Source organism: Myotis nattereri (assembly GCF_964212035.1).
Source record: "Myotis nattereri genome assembly, chromosome: 11".
NCBI classification, from domain to species: domain Eukaryota; kingdom Metazoa; phylum Chordata; class Mammalia; order Chiroptera; family Vespertilionidae; genus Myotis; species Myotis nattereri.
Genome location: NC_138086.1, coordinates 76,571,707 through 76,585,742, shown reverse-complemented (window position 1 = coordinate 76,585,742; position 14,036 = coordinate 76,571,707). Strand labels below are relative to the sequence as shown.

General features: G+C 37.0%; 1 protein-coding gene across 1 annotated transcript in view; it reads right to left on the bottom strand.

The window, feature by feature from the left end:
- The window catches only part of BBS9 (Bardet-Biedl syndrome 9), a 325,628-nt gene that overhangs the window by 160,888 nt on the left and 150,704 nt on the right, over positions 1-14,036 (bottom strand). Inside the window, exons 15-17 of the mRNA XM_081102088.1 lie at positions 12,509-12,523; positions 5,786-5,926; positions 1,033-1,128 (exon numbers count right to left, since the gene is read on the bottom strand). Of these exons, the coding sequence (XP_080958214.1) occupies positions 1,033-1,128; positions 5,786-5,926; positions 12,509-12,523 (252 nt within the window). The remainder of the gene's footprint in view (positions 1-1,032; positions 1,129-5,785; positions 5,927-12,508; positions 12,524-14,036) is intronic.

Sequence of the window (14,036 nt, the reverse complement as noted above, 5' to 3'; positions counted from 1 at the left end):
CAGGGACTTGTAATGGCTACTCTTCAGGTTTCAGTTGACACAGTTCATGTGGTTCCTTATTTAAAAGGCCTTGTCCTATCCCATGACTCAGCCTGTCAGTCTGCACTATGGCACTGCCATCTATTCAGATATATGTGACTGGATCAGCCATATAGCTGAATAGTTGGTGATATTTACAGAATGGTAATCATGCCCTACAGCAATGCTCTAAAAGTCACTTTATCTAAAAAATAATAAACATAATGCATTAGGACATAAATATCCCCATTTTTCAAATGGAATAACTTCTTGCCTTTTTTAAATTATCTCAATTACCAACTCATCATACAGCATCATAAACTGAGGTCAAACATATTTGTACAATTTCCCAAGGACATGTTGGCAACAATTTTTTAGATTAACTAAAGAGAATAGTTTAACAAAAGAAATGTACAAAAATTATTCCAGCATCCAACTGAAGATTAAAGCTAATCAAAACAAAACGGTGTCACCCTGGCCAGGTGGCTCAGTTGGTGGGAGCGTCATCCTGTGCACCAAAAGGTTCCCAGTTTGATTCCCAATCAGGGCATATGCCTACGTTGTAGGTTCAATGCCTGGTTGTGGCATGTATGGGAACAACCGATCAATGTTTCTCTCTCACTCTCTCTCTCTTCTCCTCTCCCTCTAAAAAATAAATAAATAAAAACATATACTGGGGTCAGGATTTTTTTTTTAAAGGACATAAGAATATATGCACACATAAAAATTAATTCCAGTTTCTAATAGTCCCTAAAATCTAGTTCAGCATATACCTATCTCATAAACATTTTTCAATCCTTTAAATTTTTCCCTCAAACTATCCTCATCCCCAAACAAAGATAAATCTCTAATAAAATAGGACCTAGCTTTATAACTTTTATGTCCTATATACTTAATACTATGGCTCTTCGTTTTCAATATTTAGCTGAACACCAGCCTTTGCAGAAACCCTTGGTGATGATGTAGTGCACTTAATAGAAAATTTCAAAAGCCGTAACTCCATGGTTTACTTACGAGAGGTTTTGGAAGCAAGAAGAGTAACTTGGGAACCACCTAAGAATCGAAAACCCATTACATTCACCTGTTCATCTTCGGACTGATTGGCAAAGCCTGCAAAAAAAAAGGGGGGGGGGGTGGGAATCACTTTACATAACCATGAGGTAAGACAATATTCGAAACAGGAAACTTAGCTGATGACAGCATGTTTTATGTCACTAGTCATTTTTAAAGCCCATGCATGAATTAGATTAACTGATTCTCATGTTAGCTTCCAGTTGCTAAAATTTCTGCCTCATAAGAACTCTCTGAAATCATCTCATTTCCTTTCTCCTACTGGTTCATTCTAGGTCTAAGGCAGGACATGCACAGGTGAACCTAGAACAGAAGCAAGGAAATGACCAGTAACTAGCAGAGTTGTGTGAAAAGGATGTAAGAGCCAATTTAAAGAGACTATCACTGGCCAGAGGTGAAAATATTTAATTATCAAAAAATAATAGCTGCAATGGAGTGAAACACATCAAATATAATTAAAGTGTTTATGTTGATACAAAAAAAAAAGCCAAATTATCAGTCTTGGAGGATTAGAGAATCAACCCCCCCCCCTTTTTTTTTAATTGATTTCAGAGAAGAAGGGAGAGGGAGAGATAGAAATATTAATGATGAGAGAGAATCATTGATCGGCTGCCTCCTGCACACCCCACACTGGGGATCAAGCCCCACAACCTAGGCATGGGCCTTGACCTCCTGGTTCATGGGTCGATACTCAACCGCTGAGCCATACCGGCCAGGCAACTCATTCTTTTAAAAATCAGTAATAAACAAAGGGAACCATGCATTTATGTTGGTGATCCTACTTGTGCACCACATAACCCATAGTACATAAGGAAAGGTTCTCCAAATAGAACTATTTCAGCCAAAAACTGAAGGAAGCTTGAAAGAAATAGAATATAACTATTTTCAACTTCCAATGAATGAATGGATCTCAGCACTGAATATCAATGGCTGAGACCATCACAAACAAAGAGACAAGCAGATATCTTGTCCCCCTGCTGAAAGCATAAACCACCATTCATTAAGCAATGTGGCCAAAATAATTAAGCTTAACTACTAGCTCTAGCTGCAACTGCAATTTACAGGCAACAAAGTGGACAGAGAAAATAAATATTAAACAACATCCCAGGGATGTAATGGGTGAAATTCAGAGTGTGAGAAACACATAGGAAAAATAATATGTACTCTTCAACAAATAATTAAAAGGGAGATGAAGGGGTAAAAGCCTATAGAAAAGGAGATACCAAAAATGCATATTAAAAAATTGCAAAATGTAAACCACATTTGAATTCTGACTCAAACAAACAAGAATTATAAAGTTGGAGACTTTCACTTCAGGCCAATATGGAGAAACTGGAGCCACAGTTACCCTTCCATTGAAAACAACTAAAAAAATGGGACAGAAAATATGAAATACTTTTTAAAAATATATTTTTATTGATTTCAGAGAGGAAGGGAGAGGGAGAGAGAGATAGAAACATCAATGGTGAGAGAGAACCACTGATCGGCTGCCTCCTGCAGACCCCACACTGGGGATCAAGCCTGAAACCTGGACATATGACCTGATCGGGAATGAAACCATGACCTCCTGGTTCATAGGTCAACTCTCAACCACTGAGCCACACCTGCCGGGCTGAAATATTTTTTGTTAATACATTGGAAATCAAGAATTGAACAATGACCCCTTCCAAACAAGAAACAAACAGAGTGAGCCCTATGATTGCCCCAGTTTACTGCCTCGAGAAAAATCTGTAGGCCTCAAGACAGTTTGGGGAACCGAGGTGCAACAAAGCATTCTCCCCAAGAAGGAAGATAGAATTGGGAGTCTGGAATGGTCAAAGTTGCATAAGTTCACAGGCAGGGTGTCAGAGAAGAGAGCGCGACAGAGGGAGGTCTGTAGAGATCTGCAAAGTGCCCCTGGAGTACATATCCCAATGCCAATCAGTCCACATCTGTAAGGAAACTATGTGAGGCTGAGGGAACCACAGAAAGAGATTACAGGGAACATGGAATCTGTGATCCCACCCAGAGCCAGGAACCAGCCCTGTTCTCACTGGCCAGGATAGGAACCAGCCTAATTCCCTCGGCATCGTGCAGAACACATGGAAGAGTTCGCCCTCAGAAGTGGGTGAAGTTTGCCCTCGAATAAAATGTTGCTCCCATCCTGCCTACCACCACCTGAAAGGATCAAACTTTTTCAAGTAACTTAACAGTGTCTCAGGAAAAAAAAGCTCAAGAAGTTTTAGAGGAAAACTAAAGTACTCAACACACAGCTAGATAAAATTCAGAAGTTCTGTTCTTCAAACAAAAACTACAGGACATGCAAAGAAGGGAGAAATTACAATCCATAAGAGGGAGCAAATCAATCAGAACTAACTCAGAAATGACATGGATGACAGACTCATAGATAAGGGCATTTAAACATTATTATGTTGTTCTGTATGTTCAAGGACATTCTATTGCAGACATGGAAGATGGTTTTAAGAAGAAGAAGAAGAGACCCATATCACTCTTGAGAGATGACAGCTACACTGTCTGAGGTGAAACACGCTGAGTGGGCACACATCACACTCTGCAGAAGAAAGTGACTTGAATGTACAGCAACAGAAACCACCCAAAATACAGCGCCAGGAGAAACAAAGGTAGAAAAGACAGCATCACTGAAATCTTGAACTCAAGGACAGTTTGATCCAACATTACTTGACATCAATACATAAAAGTCTTATATACCAAGAGTGAAAAATGGAAAAGTGAAAAAGTACCAAGAGTGCTTATGTTGAACAATGATAGGATTCCAGCATGTTCAATATGAACACAGATCCAGGATCTCCCACAAAGAACCGACTATATCACATACATTGGATCTTGAAGGAAATTTTTTTTTAATCTGTCATTGAATCCTATTTCTAAAGTAAGTAAGAAGCAAATATGTGTTGACGAGTCTAAGATACCAACGATATCAAAACAATTGAGCCCCAAATCAGGAGAAACATGTACCTAAGCTTTCCTAAGCTTCCAGAGATTACCTCTCTGATCGAAAGCCTGCATTTTTATTCAGCCTCTGTGGGTTTTATCCATCCACAGTAAATGTCAACCACTCAGAAGCCAAGGTCTTAACCACTTTTCTAAGGCACCAATAAGTTCGGTGTGCAGCATATAATTTCCTACTAAATTTCCAGGATAGTATAGGAGACCCAAGGAATTAATATATTTGTATAAGATGTTGTGAAGGTAGTGACTCTTTCTGCCTTCTTTATAATCCAAATTTGTTATACGAAAATGACTAAGAAGGAAGGAAAGGGAAGGGAAAACCCAAAAGGTACAAAACTATTTGCTAACAATATACATATATACCTGGTATACCCAAACTCAAGCCAAACTAAAGAATAGGTCAATTGTAATAAAAAGCATTCCATTTTGGAACTGGAGAGCATTATGCTAAGTGAAATAAGCCAGTCAGAGAAAGATAAATACCTCATGATTTCACTCATTTGTGGAAAATAAAGAACAACTTAGACTGATGAACAGGACAGATCCAAAGACAGAGAAACAGCGATCAGACTATTAATCCCCAGAGGGAAAGTAGGGGAGGGAGGGGGCAAGGGGAAGAGATCAACCAAAGGACTTGTATGCATGCATATAAGCCAAACCAATGGACATGGACAACAGGGGGATGAGAACATGAGTGGGGTGGGGGAGGATGGGGGTTTAATGGGGGGGATGAGGGCACATTTGTAATACCTTCACTAATAAAGAATTTTAAAAAATAAAAATAAAATAAAATAAAGCATTCCATTTTGAAGGCTTTTCATTATACATAAACAACGCTTTTTAAACACTTCAAATTCTTGAAAAATAAATTGTAAGCACTTTAAGTAGTTAATAACACAAAAGGTGACTTACCATAAATCGCTAAAGCTTGTGGGAAATACTCTTTGTATTCTAAATCCTACCCACTAATGCAAGGGTAAGGATGCATCTCAGAGTCAGTGGTGACGATTTTTTAATGAGGGATTTAAGAGGGTTGATTTAATTCCCAGATTTGTTTTTTTTAATTCCACCCCATCACCAAGAAAGTGACTAGAGGGCTCCATTAGAAACCTGGTTACTGCAGATGCTTCATCCAATCCATGCCTCTCTTTTTTCTAAGTTACTCAGAGGAAAACTAACACCGGAGAAGGTCACACCTTCACAGATTACCCCAAATGTTCACTGTGATGCTGAGGCTTTATATAACGAGCCCCTTCTGAGCAATCAGGGCCAGAGAACGCACATTCGAACCTTTGCCCCCTCCAGCTGCTGCAGGCAGCAGAATCACGAAGAGCACCTACTTAGGCGATTACTTTTCAGGGGCATAAGACTGAACTTTAAAAAGGTACCTATCCAGAAACCTACAATGAAAGTGAATAATAAATATTTACATTACGAGCCAAAAAATTCCAGTCTAAAGAGAAACATTTGATGTTCTCGTCTCTGAATACAGAAACAAAATAATGATTATACTAATTTTAATCAAACTTAAAAGGTACACCTCATTACCTTGTTGATATAAGCTACTCGCCTTTGAACAGGCAAGGGAAAAATCCTGGAGGCATTTTCATATTCTGACTTAACAATTATCTGATAATTACCCCATCATTACCTGCTGGTGAAGGATTCCATTCTAAATTCTTAACATTTCTGATATATTACAGGCATGTTACTTCAGAAGGCCTACCTGGAAAGAGACTGAGAAGGCTGACTGGAGGTTTGTTGGTATCAATCGTTAGTTTGTGGCTTGCAATTTTTGAAGGTTGGCCTGGTAGACAGATTAATTTCAGCGGAAGTCTGAATTTACATTGGGTAACCCGAGGAATGCCTGAAATAAAAAGGGAGAAATGCAGAGTCACGAATATGTCAAATAATTTGATACACAAAAAATCTGTACTACTAATAGTCTGAGCAGCAACACATCCCAGTTTAAAAGTCTGCGGCCTGCCCATTTTGTCTAGTATAACTGAACTGCACATTATTATCATAATTCACACGTTTATATTATTGTCAAAAAGCAGAAGGCAATATCAGGGATCACTGTAAGTTATATAAATGTCTAATCACTATGCTGTACACCTGAAATCAATATTGAATGTCAACCATAATTTAAAAACTAAAAAGATAACGAGTACTAGTATTGCAGATTTTTTTAAAGTGAAAGGCAGAAATAAAATCTTAGAAAAAACACAGGCATGAGGTCTGCCTTTAATAGTAATAGCATATTTTTAAAATCAAGAAACACTTCAACACTATATATAGAGTTATAGTCAATTACTGAACTATCTTTAAACTAAGACCTTCAAAGTTCTAGCCCTAATTTAAGACTCTCAGCTAAGATGAGCAATGAATATCAAATTTATGTCAGAAAGACTTTATATGACTATATTTCATAATTTCTCTACCCCCAACCACAAATTTTTTAACCTTTAGGCTTTTTTACTTACTGAAAATTCAAATTACAATTAATAATTTACAATAAATTACAACATGAAAGCAGAATTTGTTCTACTTAAGATCTACTGAAGTTCATGACATTTTACAGTAATATTAAGAATATTACCTTCATATGATTCAATTTTTCTCAATCCATTTAACTTTAAGTGACATTTTTAAAGGCTTTCATAGTCATTCAATTGTCAAATTTTGTTCTTTATGTACACAGGCATATTTAAATAGGTAACTGAACAATACATAACAATGAAGACTTTTATGTCAGGATTAAAAGTTTTTAAAAATCAATTCCTTTCAATATTTTTAAAGAGAACGATATTGAAACCAAAGCAAAGTGGGCTCTCTACTTATAAATCCAGAAAAGCAATTCTACAACTTTCGTTTTCTCTCCTTTTATTCTAGGGTTCTGTTCTTGATGGGGTACTATACAGAAGCCTGTATCTCGGGACCTGCTGTACTCTACCTGATGGGGCCACACATTCATCCCTTTACTGCCTTACAGTGGAGTCAGTGAGCAACTTAGAAATAGTAAAGTAAGAGCAGTTGGAGTTTGGGGACATGATTCCAAATTAGCAACATATTTTGTTTAAGCCAGTTGGGGTTGAGTGGCTTACTCTGCATCCAAGCTGGGACTATACTTTTCAGTGTTACTTGTTCAGTGGGATAGCGAGAGATCATCGGCAATGGAAACATGTTGATATACGAGGTCAATTAAAGACTTTTTCAGAGCACGGGGAGCGTATTTGTCATTCTCCAACATAATCTATTATCCATCAAATTTTACGTAGCTCATGTTTTGCTCATAACCAACAGATGTTTAATTCACTTCTGGAATCCTAGACGCAAAGTATAACTGTGGCTCTTCAGAAAGGTCCCAGGGTATTACATATATCCTGACATTCTGTGAGATTTAAAGGCATGTTTATTTGTGCTTTGCAATAGCAAAAAAAAAAAAAATTTAATCCTCACCTAAGGATATTTTTTCATTGCTTTTTAGAAAGAGCAGAAGGGAAGGAGGGAGGGAGGGAGGGAGGGAGGGAGGGAGGGAGGGAGGAAAGAAAAAAGAAAAGGAGAGAGAGAGAGAGAGAGAGAGAGAGAGAGAGAGAGAGAGAGAGAGAAAGAGACACATGGGTTGGTTGCCTCCCGCATGCACTCCAACTGGGGCCTAGGATCAAACCTGCAACCCAGGTACATGCCCTTGACCGGGAATTGAACCCGCATCCCTCGGTGTGCAGGCCAAGACTCTAACCACTTAGCACACCAGCCAGGGCAATGGTAAAATGTTTCAACTCAAAATATTATGGTAGCATGATCTAAGCTACTGCTCAAAGCACAACTATGAATGTCACCACACACAAAATATTAGGACGCATTAGTTTTTCCAATTTCAGATATTCCACATATCTCCAAATTATGGAACTGTACCTACTAATATATTTCCTCTACAATAGATAAATTAAAGCCTCAAAACCTGAAACCTATCTTCATTTCCTTCATTTTTAATGAATAGTGGGGGGAAATGCTTCACCTTCGGATAACTCTTTCTGCACAAAAATAAGCGATCTTCTATGTACTTGGAACCAAAGTCTGAGCTAATTGTTCAAACAAAATCTGGCTATAAATGTGCTTCTAAAATTATACTGCTAAGACCGTGGCTCTGTTTCACTGGACCGGGTACTGATTGAATTTGTGGTAAAAAATTTAATCATGATCAACAACACTAGCCTTATGCTAATGAGCCTATATTTGAATATTGGTACTAAATCTCTAAGAAGCCAGAGCTAAAGAAACTGGTGGTGTATATATGTTTTTAGAAACTGAAACAAATGCTTATAAGCACTAATAAACCCAACAAGGAAAATACATTATAACTCAATTCACAGTCCAATGAAGTTAGTTAATGACAGTATGTTGGGTCCAAGCCCCTCTGCCAGGGACTGGACCTCCTTGGAATCCGGATATTCGACAGAGAAGCCATAAGAAGTTGTGGGTATATAAGAGAGTCTTTATTGTAGCCCAAGCTCCAACAGGAGCTTTTAGACAAAGCAGTCCTTCAAAGTAAAGTCCCATACAGTCGCCATACACCGGCTAGGTAACAATACATCTTTCCTACAAAGTCGCAGTAGCCTCCAACATAGGAGCTATACTGGAGCCATCTTTAGAGCTACAGCCTCACTAAGCAGCTGCCTCCAAACCCCCCTGCCTGCTGGTCAGTAACATACTTTAATACTAACTTAGACAAAAGAGGCTTCTTGCCAATAGTGACCTCACTATCTTGGGTTATAGAAGGGCATGCTTGCGCAGCATACATATAGTAAGATAGCTGTGTCCTTGCTTCTTGCACCTGCGTACAGTAACTTAGCCTTGAACACTCCTGATTAGGATTCCCACGCTCAGAGTGGCCTTGAATATCCCGCAAACTCTAGACAGGGTCCTCACACAGTATCGCACATTTGGGCAGCCGTCTACAATTGCTAAGATTTGTAGAACCCTCCAGAATTCCCTTTTTCTCTGGGAACTGTAAACCTGTTTCATAGGACATTTGGAAAACATTATTTTGGAAAATGATACTTAAAAATTTGATTATAAAATGATGGCAACTTGAAAAGTTTACCATTTGGGGGGGGAATATAAAATCTGCCCGCCTGGCATGGCTCAGTAGTGACGGTTCCATTCCCTGTCAGGGCACATGCCTGGGTTGCGGGTTCGATCCCCAATATGGGGTGTACAGAAGGCAGCCGATCAATGATTCTCTCTCATCATAAATGTTTCTATCTTTCTCTCCCTCTCCCTTCCTCTCTGAAATCAATAAAGATGTATTTAAAAAGAAAATATTAAATCCTTCAGAAACCAGTTTAAAGAAACCGTATCTTTTTTTAAAAAATCACAATGCCAGTATTGTATATTATTTCTCATCAAATTAAAAAAACAAGCATTTCAAAATACAATCTCTAGTATTTAGTTGTGGTGTTTATCAGGGACACATTTCCATTGAGATTTACATTTTCTTAAGAATCCTGAAATGTAAATTTGGCTACAATTATTCTTCGGGCTACCATTGTACATAAGAACCTGAAGCTAGAGACACGTGGAGATATGTGTGAGTGTGCACATGTGTGCATCTATAATAAGGAAAGAATTACATGTATTCAAAGACTATCAACTAGCTTTCAGTTCAGTTGAAAGAGCTTAATTGGTCCTAACTTTGCCTACCATTAGTGATATTTTCTCTATGTTGTTGGCAAACAGGCTTATTCAACTCAATTTTAAGCTGAGAGGAAAAAAATGTAGTCATTTATAATATTCAAATATTGGCCTACTCATTCATCAGACTGACTTTGTGCTGCAGTCTTTACCAAGTATAATCGCCTCCCCTTCAAACACTTCTCTTGCTAGCCTGCTAGAGGAAATGGGTAGTTGCAACTACTTGGTACAATTAATCACAAAATTATTTAACACTGAGAAAGAAAAGTCACATCAAAACCACTCCTGATGGAACAATTTTTCCAGGAAGAGAATTCTGACTACACCTGGCACACCCAAGAGCCAGTATCACTGTCAAGAGGGAAGCCAAAATGCGCTTTAAAAGCGGGGGGCGGGGGGGGGGGGCATATATATCAAAGTAGAATAACTATGCATATGCATACACTTCCACACAGCGCCTGTAGCACTCTTTCCAGCGGCCTGCTAGAGTCATTTCATACTGAAAACAAGGCGCCCCAAGCAGTAGCGGTGTCTGGTAGCCAGAACTTCCTTGATCCCTTCCTGTTATGTCTGGCTACGTACTGTGCTCCAACTGCAGTCCTGTTACATCTCCCATGTCATGTAACTTTAACGCAGAAATCATGGAGACTAACTCTTATGGGACCACATAAAACCTCGTTTGCTTCCCTCTTTGCCATGAGTAAAAGCAAGACTGCTTATCTGCACTGCAGCCTGAACAGATCAGGTCAATGAAATGGACCGTCTTTGAAATCTGAAGCCTTGCGTGTAAAGTGAGAGCTCAGTGGCAGCCTTTATTTTCTTGCCTGCTAGCTGAAGCTGGGTGTTTCAACTCGACTCCCCAAAGCTTAATTATAATTTTAAAATATATCATGAGATTATTACAACCAGCTTTAGCTTTGTACTGAAATACTCAAATTTCCATATATTGTGATTTTTCCCCCTAATGGTTGGGACTGAATTTACAGTAAGAGGGAATAAATTACTTTCAATGATAACCTTAACTGATTTTTTTAACCTGAAACAAATCATTTAAATAATATGAATATGGTATTTCACAAAAGTTAGTGCAAATTTTATCAGCTATGTGCAATCTTGCAAAGTAAAATATAAATATTATTTATTAATAATAGTTTTTTAATAACCCAAATTCTAATTTGACTAGTTTACTTTATGTTATAAAGCTAATCACATACTTCTGTTAAAATATTTCTCACATAAGTGCATTTTCACCTTCCAAATACTATGCAACTAAGGTAGTTGGCATCACCAAAACTTTATGAGTAAATATTGCCATTATTTTAAAGTATTTTATGTATTATTATTAATGAATTAACATTGTTATCTAATATTTATCTTAAATAGCTAATATGAAGATAAACCAAATAAAATCTGTGTCTATGAGGAAAATAATCAAAGTAGAAGATTCTTTCTTTTATATATATATATTTTTAAATTATTTTTTAATATATATTTATTTACTTATTTCAGAGGGGAAGGGAGAGAGTGATAGAGAGATAGAAACATTAATGATGAGAGAGAATCATTGATCGGCTGCCTCCTGCACACTTCCTACTGAGGATCGAGCCCAGAACCCCGGGCATGTGCCCTTAACTGGAATCGAACCCAGGACCCTTCAGTCCACAAGCTGGCACTCTATCCACTAAGCCAAATCAGCTAGGGCAGATTCTTTTATAGTGTCTGTCATTTATCCTAATATCGTATAATTCAAAGATGAGTGCTCGAACCTGTCTCTCAGAGAGCTCAAAATCCACTAGGGGACTCAAAGGAACAAACTTCATGAAATTCACATTATGGTCAGTTTTACAGTAGACTCATAAACAAAGGTTTGGAGGAATACAAAATGGGTTAACAATTCATACTGACCCGGACAAGTTCAAGGGGTCAGACCTGGGATGGCACTCCCCCATAAATTCTAAACAAGACAAAGAACAGGCCCACAGAATTGAGCACGCATGGCATGCTGACCAGAGACAGAGGTGGGTCTGTTGGGGCACAGAGAAAACAGACAATTTAGAACTCCGTGGCAAACACCTTGTGTCCTTACTATTTCTTCATTTTAATAAAATAAGATAACAGAGCATACAGGTAAATCACCAGTCACAGAAATCACTTGTCAATGATACCTGATTTTTTAAAGAGATATGGAGCTTCATTCTTTCTCATGACTCTGCTAAATGGCAAGTCTCTATGAGAAGAAACATGTAGTATACTCTCCATAGTCAGATCAAGGAAATGAATCATCCTTAAAGAGGTTTCTATAGTTAAAATAGCAGTCCATAGAATGAAATACTGCCATTTGCAACACCACCAATGGACCTTGAGACTATTATGCTAAGTGAAATAAATCTGTCAGAAAAGGCTAAGAACCATATGACTTCACTCATATGTGGGATTTAAAACTAAAACTCGTGGACACAAACAGCAGTGTGGTGGTTGCCAGAGGAAGGGGTTCAAGGGTGAATGGAGTCCTCATATATGGTGATAGGAGATCTGACTTTGGGTAGTGGGCACAGTGCAATATGCAGGTCCTATAACATAGAACCCCACACCTGAAGCCTGTATGACTATATTAACCAATGTCACCCACCTAAATTTAATTTAAAACAATAGTTTATAAAAACAGTTAATTCATGTTATAATACCAACTCAATTCACTGACCACATTTCAGTTCAGAAATTCATTTAGTTCTAAATTATTTTTCTTACCTACCTTCAGGACTTCGATCTATCCATCAGAGGCAATGCAGAAAGGGTTAGGGGAAAAAGAATGCAACAAATTACCTATGGTAAAATTACAACACAAATTTAATATATATCTGCTTAAAAATATAAATTAAATTTTTCAAGATTCTCACTGATGATTTAAACCGCTCTCCAATAAAAATGAGTTAAGGTTAATCCACAATTGACGAGTAAAACATGAATAAATGAAATCTAACAATATATCTGCACTTCCATTCTCAGAAGTCCATGAGAGTGTGCTATTCCAGTGCAAAAGTGGCAAGAAGAGATAAAGATATATGATCTAGCCAAACAGCAAACCAAACTCAGTACATAAATGGCATCAAGAGCATTAAATGCATTGTTGGGAAAACAGTTGCATGAAAGACCAAATACATAATCATAATAAAATTTCCAGTTAGTCTTGTTTACATTATAATTTCAGCCAGTAGATACCACTATGCTGTAATGTCTTTGGGTGAGTTGCTATTCTTGCTATTCTTTTATTTCTATCTACTTTTTTTTACTTTAATTTCTAATATATTTTCAACCAATTAATGCTATGCTCTTTTGTTTAGCAATAATTTATAGTTTTTTTAAATTCTGACTATAGAAAAGTATAATAGCTAAAACTGATACATGCAACGAGCAACTCACAGACTTATTTTACAACTTTATAATGTATTTTTAAGCATTTTGTCCACTTTGAAAATGTACTAAAGTTATAAAATCAACTCAGAGCATAAAATTGTCAATACATAAGCCCAAAAATTCCCTTAGGCAAAATAAAAACTACAATAATTATCAAAAACATTACTAAAATAAGCAAAGTGGGCATCAGTAGAAGGAAAAAAAACTAAAAAAAAAAAACTGTATAGAAATAATTTTAAAATGTAACACTGCTGAAATACCTTATTATCAGTTACATTACATTTAGTCATGTTTGGTTAAATGACAAAAAGCAATGATGAATTCTCTTCTTCTACCAATCAACTGTCAAACTGTTACTATAAAAAATTAACTATATAGGAAAAATATATAAAATTGATTGACTCAATTAAGTTGAAACTTATAATAATTGAATCTCAACTGGACTAAAGATAACCTTTTCCCCTTTCTTTCCAACTTTATTGAGATATTATTGACATATGTAAGTTTAAGGTATACAATGTGATGAGTTGATACACATATATATTGCAAAAAGATTACCACTATAAAGTTAGTTAATATCTCCTTCTCCTCATATAATTATCATTTTTTGTGGTGATAACATTTCAGATCTACTCTCTTAGCAACTTTCAAGCATATCATACAGTATTGTATATTATAGTCATCACACTATACATTAGACACCCCCCTCCCCCGCAGGAACTTACTCATTCTAGAAGTATGAATCCTTTGACCAACATCTTCCCATTTTACACACCTTCCCCAACCTTTGGCAACCATCATTTTATTAAAAATAACCTTTTTAACCTAAAAAGAGGTTGTTGTTTTTAAATACAGATCAAATTATA